The sequence below is a fragment of the Lygodium microphyllum genome, chromosome 2, assembly GCF_053477565.2.
Source record: "Lygodium microphyllum isolate KBCC chromosome 2, Lygodium_microphyllum_v1.1.10, whole genome shotgun sequence".
Taxonomy (NCBI): domain Eukaryota; kingdom Viridiplantae; phylum Streptophyta; class Polypodiopsida; order Schizaeales; family Lygodiaceae; genus Lygodium; species Lygodium microphyllum.
In genome coordinates, this window is record NC_141136.1 from 128172353 (window position 1) to 128183955 (window position 11603).

Sequence of the window (11603 nt, forward strand, 5' to 3'; positions counted from 1 at the left end):
TAAACTATAATATTCTATCCATATGTGGACGAGTTCTAATCCACCATCTCTCTTTATATGTCCCCATTGTAATGATTGTTTCTCTTACCCATGGCAAGTCCACTTGAATGACTCAATAACTCATAGCACATCCACTTGATCGATTAAATAATCAACAATCCATATCAATTCCACTTAAATTATTAAACAAAGTCAATCATTTAATTTTTGTAAGTTGTAGTGACCTTAGGAAAGGTTCATGCTTAGGCCAATTGAATCTGCATAGGTCCATGAAGTCATGTTGAAGGAAGTGTGGCCCAATTGCTTGACATGTGATCCTAAAAATATGGGACTCTAGCAAGTGAAACTAGTATCACTAAAATTAGACATACCTTGTAGACTCTTGTAAGTTTTATTACATGGCAACAAGCTCTCTCTCTCTCTCTCAAGTTCTTTTTTTAATCCTCTAGGTTTTGCATTGGAGTGCATTGTCCACATATGTCTTGACTTGTGCGTGGCCATAGTGCTTTTATGTCAAACCCCCTCCCCACTATGTACATGAACTTAAGTGTGGAAGGGCTCTTATTAATGCTTGCTATGAGGTTCATGATGGCGATGATCAAATTTATATTCTTCATTGCTATGCCATGAAATGCTAGGGAGTACTACTTTAGAGATTCTCTGCATAATTTCAATATTTTATAGATTTCAAATGTCACACAGTAAGATGTTCAAATTTCTTTTATGACATCATCAGCTAATACATTGTCATAATTAAGATGCATTATGTGTATAAGGTGAATCTATTAATGGCCATAGGTCACGTAACTAGTTATGTGAAAGTTGGTACCAATATAGTTGATACTACATGTTGTACTATAAAGTAGCCAAATTGTGATAGCTAGTGCTACATTTGTGCTCATTACCTTTTGTCAATAATTTCGAGGGATCATATTTTCCCATCATGATAGCTTAGTTTGGCTTTTGCTTTTTGCCTTTTGTTAACAATTTCAAGGAGTTATATTTTTGTTCATTGCACATGTTTTGCAAAACAATTCTCTAAAAGGAATTGCCATGCGTAGTGATCTTGCTTTTCACCTTACAAAACTCTAAAGAAAGAACCTTGTAAAATTTCACCCCCAAAAGGAAAATCACAGTAGCCTGAGAAACTCACATGGTTAAACCTACCAAGGAATGAATGTGAATGCCATGTTATTTGTGGAACATTTAATCCTCTTTAGCCCCAATGAGTTATAGTAAAAATTGCATAACTAAGGTTGCCAAGCACTCGGCACTCATGCTATGTGACCAACGAGTTACAATAAAAATGGCATAGCTAGGGTTTCTAGTAATTGCCACCCATGCTATGTGACCAAGGAGGATCCCACTTTTTTTAAATAATGCAAGTAATTGTATTATCAAGAGAGCTCGGAGTGCACTTGGAATAGTTGTTTGTGTTGGGGAAGGGAGCTTATGATCAACAATAAGGATAGGCATTGAGTTCTAGGCCCCTTACCATTTATTAATAGGTCATGAAAGGACATGAATCCACTCTTAGTAGGGTAAATATGACACTACTAACAATCATGTAATAATAATCAATAGTAAAAAATGATATTTGAAGTTGGGAAGAGCAAAGGAGTGTTCACCAAAAACTTTTATGCGAGAGTAGATATAAAAACCTTTAACTCAAAATTTGAAGGGATCTTTTGATCTAATTATATGTATTTGCCATTCATAACTAACCGTTTTGTAAAGCTTAAGGTTTTGTAAATTTTGGAAGGAGTTTTGCTTCAAACTATAATTGAATTAATTTATACATGTTTATCAATTTTATAACTAAAGGTTTTGTGAAGAGTGAGTAAGGTAGAGTCTCTTTACGAAAGGGTAGTTTTCTAACTAGTTTGAAAGGGTCGTGGTTTTTGAGGAGGTTGGCCCACTCAAATCTGCTCTGGTTTTGATTTTACCAAAACCCATTTTCTGTGGTTTTTCTCCATGAAACCGAAAGAATCAGTTTACGTAGACTGGTAAGATCAGTAGACCCAGCTTTTAAGGTTGGTCTCAGCTCATGCTTCAGCAGCATTTATAGCCACATCCAAAGCCGAATCCGGATGCTTGATCACAAAATGTGACAGATACAGATTTCTGTGGCTTTACAGATCATTTATAGCCACATTAATCTCATCAGTTTGAGAGAAGTGGGTGGTATGCTCTGCTTGTTGGTTAGAATTATCCTTGTAATAAAGCTAGAGTCAGAACTTGCGTCTGCAGGTTAGAATTATCTCTGCAACAACCCTTATAATCAAGCCAGAGTCAGATATATGAACCATGCAAGATAGAATTAGTCCCTCAAAAGCTGGAGGCAGACATTGTCTCTGCAGAATAATCTATGCAACGATTTGTTGTGAGTAAGCTATAGTCTATGCCTGCCGAGCCGTAAATAGTCTCTGCAAATTAGAATCATAACTAGTATCCAATGGTTCCATTGAAAGGCAAGCATTCGATCGGAGGGCGACAGCTGACATTGGGCTCTCAGATACTGGCCCTAGTCCTTTCCCTCATCACCATATCCCCAGTACACACGACAGATGCTGTCACTGATCAAGTTGAAGGTATCGTCGTGTAGTCACCATAAAGCAATATTTGGATATTATACGTGATGCTCATTACCTTTTGTCAATAATTTCGAGGGATCATATTTGGATAGCCAAAGTAGATACTACAGCTGAAATTCGGAGATGTTGAAGGTAATATCGTCGTGTAGTCATGGAGTGTAGTCATGGAGTGTGTCCGCAGTTGCCGCTCTACGAGCAGTACGAAGGCAGATTGGTGATGTTTTCGGAAGACTAAGCAACTGGAATGGAGACGATCCATGTGGGAGTCCTCGGTGGACAGGGGTCTATTGTGTGAACGTGACGGGGACACAACATGTGAAGGAGCTGTAAGTGCTAGACTGATCACCTCCAAAGCTCTCTCTGTCTGTCTGTCTGGAAAAATGGTCTGTTGCACTTATTTATCATTCTGCGCACAATCCTGCTTTGATTTATTGGAATATAATGCGCTTCGCAAACACAGGCGCCTCCTTCATATGAATTTCACAGGAATTTTGGCCCCAGCTTTCGGCAACTTCACTCACCTGACGATCTTGTAAGCTTTCACACAATTCAATCAATTTATCCGGTTGTAAGCTTACATGCGTGTATCATATGAGCATTGATGTCTGTTTACCTATAGGGACATATTTATATGCACCACATGGATGTCATAGCCTGTAGCCTGTAGGCATGCAGGTTACTTGACTGATACGCTTTATGATTTATATTCATTCTGAAGGGACGTCATGTGGAACAACATCACGGGGTCCATACCCCCAGAGATTGGAAACCTCAGGGAGCTTTATTTCCTGTGAGTATACTCTAACCTACTTCATCCTCCTTTGGTCTTCGAGTACTGCTACAGGGAAAACTCAGGCCATATCTCCCATTTTGACACTTACTTCTCTTTAGGTTACTCAATGGCAACAAATTGACTGGAATTCTTCCTCCAGAGTTGGGCAACCTTGCAAATTTGAATCGACTACAAATCGATGAGAACAATATATCAGGTCCAGTGCCTGCAAGTTTCCAGAATCTGAATAAGGCAAAGCATTTGTAAGTATATGGTACACTGTATGGTCAATGTCGTCTGTTGAAGAATGAAGGCATGGGAGTCAACTGTGTAGCCATATACCTCTTCTTTGCACTGCTTCTGTTTCTGCAGCCACATGAACAATAACTCGTTGAATGGTAGCATTCCGAAAGAGCTAGGAAACCTGGAGAGCTTAGTGCATCTGTAATGTTCTACTATCCCCTCATCAATGAAATGGTTTGAAACCATTTATGAACAACTCATTTTAAATGACTGTGGTGGTGCCATTTTAGTGTCAGCCTTGACCTTGTTGCTTTGGTATATTCAGTCTACTTGATAACAATGATCTAACTGGAGAGCTGCCAGTTGAGTTGGCAAATATACCTACCTTACTCATTTTGTAAGGGCACCTCTTGAGTTCAGAATTTCGCAAACACCTTAACCACTTTTGGTTCTTTTCATTATTTAAGCTTCTTAATGTCAATGTTTCGATGCTTCATGGTGTGACAGACAACTTGACAATAATCCTTTTACTGGCTCAATACCATCAAACTACTCCCACATGGTGAACCTTACAAAAATGTAGGTACAAACTCCAACTGTCTGTTACACCTTTTTCCAGTGTCTTGATTTGGTTCCATATACAATCAAGCCTCATGTATCCATTCACAAATATGCAATTGCTGTTAGGCATTCCATCTGAAGAATATAATAGAATGACACATGTTCAAGTCTTAATAGCACAAGCTCATAAGTAACATTTGTGTTTAAGGATGAGCATAGTGTGCTATACAACATCAATAAAACTTTTCAATGCTATTGGGGATGATAAGATAGCTGTTGGAAAAGTTGCAAACTGCAAAAAATCAGTTAGACATTTTCCTCTTGTTTTGAATATCTCTTATGGGGAAAAGAATCTGGATGGTTCATTCTAATTGGCAGAAGCCTAAGGAATTGTAACTTGACTGGACCAATACCGGATCTTACACCTCTAGCTTCTTTGGGATACTTGTGAGTATACCATGTCAAGCTTTGTGAGTATACATGAGCTTCTCAAGCACAACTTGATTGAATGCTGGGTTCTTTAATCTTCTGACGATACACATCCTTGGTTCTTGTTCTTAAATGTTAATGTAGAGATCTTAGTCACAACCACCTGAGTGGGATGCTTCCATCTGGGCCTCTTTCTACAAGTCTTACAACTATGTAGGTGTCCAAAGTCTCATGATATTGGGCTGATTTTGTAGTGTCAAGTCTAACCACCTTCATGTCTTGTTTAGTGACTTCTCTTACAATCAGCTGGACGGGCCAGTGCCAGTAGACTTTCTAGAAGTGCCAAAACTGGATTTTCTGTAAGTGTTCTAGAAGATGGCTAGTTTGCAGTGACTCACTTTGTCTGCCTTGAATGATCATTTCTTATGGATGAGAGTCTGCATTGGTGCTTTAGTTTGTATTGTTATTCGGACAATGGTAGCAGACTGAATATTCCTTGTATTCTATATTGCTATAGAATCTTGCGGGACAACTCATTAGATGGAAACATTACAGTGAATGATATCCAACATGCTGCCTTTTGGAACTCACAGTCAATATTAGTTCTGTAAGAAATCTCCTCGGCACCCTGATTTTCTTTATTATCTGCATATGTTAATTCAAAGTGGATGTATATATTTGAGACAGAAGAGGAGGGCTTGCAAGTTACATTTGCTCAAGGATGCATCCAATGGCCTTCTTTTTTGGGATGGGGGGGGGGGGGGGGGGCGCAGGGGGGGCGCATGGGATTGCCATTAGAGTTATGGTTTAAGAGGTCATTTAGGGCACCTCTTTCAAGTGGTTTAGTGTCCTATTTGCTGTTCATTGTAAATAGCAACATGCACACTTGATTTTTGCTTCATAGTGGATTACAAATCGGGTCTAATAGTCTACCATTAATGCATAGCTTTGGAGGTATTAATATAGGGTTCCTTGATGAGTGCATTGATGTTAGTAGTATCTGTCAAACATAACTTACTATACAACTTTCGTCTTTCACACCGATTGATATTTTAGGGTTGTGGGTCCCACACTATGAAATAATTAATGTGCAAGTCACATTTGCACATTTGATTTAACTTTTTAATCAAATGCTAAGCAAATTAAAAAAATTTCACGTCCTTGTGACATTAGCTTTTTGTGACTCTTGTGATCTTGTAATTTTGCTATGATTAATACAATTTCTCTTTACTAAACAAAAAATGATGCTTAAGACTCCCCTCTATGATTCTGCAGGGACTTTCAGAACAACAATCTCACTGCATTCGTCCCCGGTGCATTGAATTCTATAGAGAATGTCAGATTCAGGTGAGCTGAGATCTTGTAAGGTTTTTTAGGCCTCTTTCGATGCCAAGTGTGAGTAGTAGAAGTGGAAAAATGGAGGAGGTTGATATTGGGAAAGAATTGTTGTCAGGTTGTTTGGAAATCCAGTGTGCAGCAATACATCTTTATTACCACCAAAAATCTGCACAGCATTTAATGGAAGCAATTCGGAGCTTCTCGATGATGAAATCACTCCTGAATTATCTACTTCATGTCAAGAATCAACATGTGATGCAACTCACAATCAGCATTTGGATTATGGATTACTAACTCAGCGAGGTGTTTGCCAATGCGCCTATCCTCTTGAAGTAGGATATCGATTGAAGAGTCCTGGTTTTGCTATCTTTGAACCCTATGAGGATATTTTCCGAGATTACCTGTCATCAGGTCTAAACTTCTCATCATATCAGGTAAATGTGTCCCAGTATAATTGGGAACCTGGTCCACGTATATGGATGTTAATCATGCTATTCCCACGTAGAGATATTTTCAATAACTCAGAGGTCCAACACCTTTATGATACATTCACAACTTGGAACATCCCTTACAATAATACATTTGGTCCTTACGAAGCAACGTCCTTCGACATAGGGTTTCCTTACAATGGTAAGCTTTCACCCATTGACTTGCAAGTCCTCGCTCAAGGAGTTTTGTCTTTCCAGTGTTTTTTTCTACCATCTATTTTCTCATTTAGGCTCAGAAGCTTGTTGACTATGCAGAATCATTTGCTGCATCTGGAAAGAGCTTGAGTGGAGGTGCTATTGCAGGTATTGTGATTGCTACAGTTGTGTTTACAGCCTCAGTGGTGGGTGCTGCAATGTTCTTCGTTATTAGGCATCGCGGTCCCTCCAGAGAAAGTATGATTCCACCCCCTTCTATTGATGCATGGACCTTCATACTGTGAAACATTTAATGCTGAATATGTTTTCTTTTGATTGCCACACACTATAAATGGAGCATCTCTACTGATTGGGTTTTTAGATTACTTGTTTGGTAATATGGAAATAAAATGTTCTACTATGAGAATTATTATCAAGGCTATGGTTAACATCCTTAATTAGAATGATTTTTACGTTCTAAGATACTTGGTGCATTCAAGGATTCCATAACCAAAGACCATGTACTAAAGGAGCATTTTATGGTTCTTTGCAGAGAAACACTATCAACGGATTAAAGTAGCCGGTGTGAGAGATTTTACATATGAAGAAATGTCAAAGGCCACCAACAATTTTGATGATTCCATGCAGATTGGGAAAGGTGGATATGGGAAAGTCTACAAGGCTATTTTGGTTGATGGGGTAGTAGCTGCAGTAAAGCGTGCACAAGAGGGATCATTACAAGGTGCAAAAGAATTCTATACAGAGCTAGAGTTGCTTTCACGTGTTCATCATCGCAACGTCGTCTCCCTGTTAGGCTTTTGTGATGATCAAGGTGAACAGGTATGCATTGCATGGTTTCTACCTTTCTCATAGTTCAAGAAGTGTTTGCTTTCTAAACTAGTAAGGAGAACTTATCTTGGGCTTTGTTACAGATGCTGGTGTATGAGTTCATGGAAAATGGTACCTTACAAGAGCATCTTAATTGTGAGTAAAAATTTTCATGATGATCTTCTTCAAATCCAGTACATGAATCTAGTTGTTTTGATATATGTATATCAATTCTAGAGTAGTTGAAGAGCTTCTCCTTCCTTGATATCTAAGGGGCTGTAATGTTTCAGCAAAATTGAAGGTGGCCCTAGATTTTCCAACCCGTATCCAAATAGCCTTGGGATCAGCTAGAGGCATTTTATATCTTCACACAGAAGTAAGTCCACCCATATATCACCGTGACATCAAAGCTAGTAACATTTTGCTTGATGAGAAGAGGAGAGCTAAGGTCGCAGACTTTGGGCTTTCAAAGCTTGCTCCTGTTCTTGAGCTAGAAGGTGCATCAGGTGGGCCAATTTCAACTGTAGTGAAAGGCACTCCGGTGAGTGGAAGCTTCATACAGTTGATCATATCCTACTTTAATGCTATGGTTCTACTAGAGCATAGATGTAGGGACAGATGTAGGGACTAACTTCACATCAAGGATGCATGCATTCTAAAGTGATCATAGTTATCCTTGGAGTGTGAATCACATTATTGCTTGCTAAACAAGTGCCAAATTTTCTTGCAGGGTTACTTGGATCCAGAGTACTTATTGACCCACAAACTCACCGACAAAAGTGATGTTTATAGTTTTGGAGTTGTTTTGCTAGAGCTTGTAACAGGCATGCAGCCCATTTCACATGGGATAAATCTTGTTAGGAAGGCAAGGATTTAATAGTCTCTATCAGTTTTTTGTCTCACAAATAAACTTTTCTTTTTAGAAGGGATTTCAAGTTAGGAAAACTCTAATGGACGTGGAGTGCTGCATGTAGGTCAACCTTGCATATGAGGCTGGCACGATGGTGTCCATTGTAGATCCATGGATGGGCTCATATCCATCCGAATGTTTGGAGCCTCTGGTGATACTAGCAATTTCTTGTTGCAAGGATGATACAGACTCTCGTTCGACCATGGCTGAAGTAGTGAGGCAATTGGAAGCCATATGGTGTCAAACACCGATACCAAAGTCCATGACCTCATTTGAGATATATTCAAGAGACACTGAGAATACTCCCCCCAAGGCAAATGCATCAAGTTCGAACAATCCTTACATACCATCAGACATAGATGGAAGTGTGTTGATGAGTGGCACTATCTCAAACCTTTCTCCAAGGTAGATGTTTGTAGGACATCGCCATATGATTCCATGGTTGAAATACAACCAGTACCAGTCTTGTGAAGCTTATTAGCCTCAGTTCTGCAGACATTGCATGCAAATCCTTTTCACTTAAGTTATTAATGCCATAGTTGTAAATGCACCAAATTGTGGTACAAGTCTTTTCTCAATTTCCTAGCCTTGGTGGGTATGCATGCACATCAATATCTTTTCCACATAGATTCTCAATGCACGAGTGTTTTGCTATAGGTAGCAGTTGTTTGTACATGCATGTACACATGATAAAGCACTAACCATGCTTTGCATGGTTGACATCATTGTGAAGATTGTGAGGCGGCAACTTGCCTAGCTAAGTTGGTTTAGCTAATCTTGGGTATAGCAACAACATATTCGATATGGAAACTCTCTATACATTGGATGATTCATCAAGCTAATCACATGGAGTAGCCGGTATAGCAACTGCCACACCATGCAGCTTGCCGGTAGGAGCTACACAAGCTGGTGGAGAAAGACTATCTAATGTCGGACTCAACTACTATACATGGGGCTCCTAATGCCATTCACACATTGACCGCGCTTAGCTTGGTGGTATTAATTAGCATGTTGTCATCTACATTTATGACAGAGAAGTAATGATGTTAATGTAACCAATGCTTATGTGCATGGGCCCATGAGCACATGTGCAGACCCATATATGTGTGATGATGTTGATCAAGCTTTTCTAAGGTATATCTGCCATGCAAGAATGGTGTAAGGTCTGGAATTTTTTTAATTATAATGTTATATAGATATAGATATAGATATAAAGATTATATAGATAATGTTATGTAGATATATAGATGTGCTATAGATGGTGGTTTGGAAGTATTTTTTAGCACTAGATGTCACCTCCAAAAACTTATGGCTTGGAAAAAATATATTATGCACTTGATGGTTCTTGTAAATTACATTGTACAATTCCAATTAAAAAATGGTATATTAGGGTAATCTTGCAACACGTCACTTTCTATAAAAGGTTTTATTGCAATACAATATGCACACTAAAGCTTGTACATTTTTTATACCTATGCTCAATGATATTGTAGACTGTAGGAGTTGAATCCAAGACCTTCTAGTCGCATCGTACTTTCAACTTAACTAAGCTACATCCATTTGATCAATCTTGCTATGTGTTTGTGTGAATATATGCATATATAGCATCATATTGCCCCCCTTGTTGATCTACTCATTGCAATCTTCTCAAATATGCACTTTCAAGAAAGGTACACTTACATTCTCCTATGTGTACCTATCTACCACATGTAAATGTAAAATCATAGCTCTTGATTTGGGCACTTTTAAATTGTTACACAAATGGTTAGGATGCTTTTGTTGAAGTGGTTTGTCTATCTAACATATAAAATACATGTGTACATGCAACTAAAGAGTATTTCCAATGTTTCTTATCAGAACCTTCTACCTTTCTGTAAATAGAAGAGTTGATACATATATTAGCCCTAAATTAATTGTATTCTAGTTGGACGTTTGAGGGTGTAGGACTTATTTGTGTGCATGAATGTCAAATATTAATTCAAACTTATTAATAAGAACTATAAGTATTTGGTCTTAATATAATTCTTAGGTGGGAGGGTATATGACCCACCCTTCCAAACAAGACTTCAAGTACAGTAACAACAAATTGAGATGAAAAACTTGACAAAATAGCCAAAAACTTATTGTTGATATTAACAAAGGTTTGAGATGTTATAATTATCCGAGTCAAAAGGTAATCATATAAAATCATAATGATCCATCTCCATTTTCAAACTAAGATTATCCAATAATTCAATTTTGAAAATGAATTGATAAAATATAATTGGCATTTTGTGTATATAATTGCATGGCATTTCTCTAGCATAAACATGCATGATTGGGCTTGAGGTGCTACATTTAAGTTGTGTTGTTTAGAGATTAGAATGCTTGTACTTTAACATATATGGTTTTAATCTTATCCTCCACCAAGTGTAGGTCCTATTTGCTTTTCTAAATGCATAGAATAAAAGATAATATCCTTCACATCTTGATAAGTTAATATATTATTATGTGTTGGAATATCAACATGACAACATGGAAATGCATGCACAAGAGGAAGAAGAGAGCTCAAAGTATAAGAACATGATCTTACTTATTAAGTTTCTCAAGGTACAACCGGTACACTCTCTCATCTACTTGAGAGTGTCATTTGGGTTGTTTATGTAGCCATTAGAAGCTAGGGTTAGGGTTTCCCCTATCCTCTAGTCCATTCACACCATACCTTCCCTCACGCACCCTTGCTTACATAGGGTTCCCATGCTATACTTCTAACATCCCCCCTCAATGCCAAGGTGGCATTGGATTACATAGCATGTAAATGGTTCCCCCCCTCAATGAATCAGTGGGACGCCTTTATAAAGTAGACTACAAGGATGTTTATGGAAAGATGATAGAACATATACTAAAAATGGTGGTCATCCAGTGCTTTGGAGATAGAGTCGGCCTCCAATTCTTTTGGTACTTTAGGGGAGTTAGGACATTTACTATTGATATGCCGTATTTTCTTACATTTGTTGCACTTCATCTCGTTGGGATAATTTTTCCAGCAATTGCTTACAATATATCCCTTTTTATTGCAAAGGAAACCTTTCATAGAAACAATATGGACTAAGAGTTGATCACGGCTTGTTGAGGTAGATGTTGAGCTATTACTGCCTTCCTTTTGATTTCTCTTATCCTCATCTAGACTTGATTGAATGACACCTTCAAGTGTAGGATTTGGTACATTTCTTAGGGTAGTTACAAGAGTTGAAAAGACTATGCGTACAACTTTTAAAAGTATTGTAATTGCATCTTCTTCAACAACTAGAGCTTGTATTGCTAAT

The 11603-nt window shown here is 38.1% G+C and overlaps 1 protein-coding gene across 1 annotated transcript; it reads left to right on the plus strand.

The window, feature by feature from the left end:
- Positions 1–1988: 1988 nt before the first annotated feature.
- LOC148040307 (putative LRR receptor-like serine/threonine-protein kinase At1g06840) lies at positions 1989–8988 on the plus strand. The gene is made up of 21 exons (XM_087698175.1): positions 1989–2383; positions 2472–2591; positions 2776–2920; positions 3055–3126; positions 3313–3384; positions 3486–3629; positions 3739–3810; positions 3935–4006; positions 4117–4188; positions 4549–4617; positions 4744–4812; positions 4887–4958; positions 5117–5206; positions 5875–5946; positions 6053–6567; positions 6681–6818; positions 7114–7400; positions 7493–7544; positions 7679–7929; positions 8119–8253; positions 8363–8988. Exons 1-21 carry the CDS (start codon positions 2308–2310, stop codon positions 8705–8707), a joined length of 2940 nt encoding a protein of 979 aa, XP_087554301.1. The 5' UTR covers positions 1989–2307; the 3' UTR covers positions 8708–8988.
- The last annotated feature ends 2615 nt before the right edge of the window (positions 8989–11603 follow it).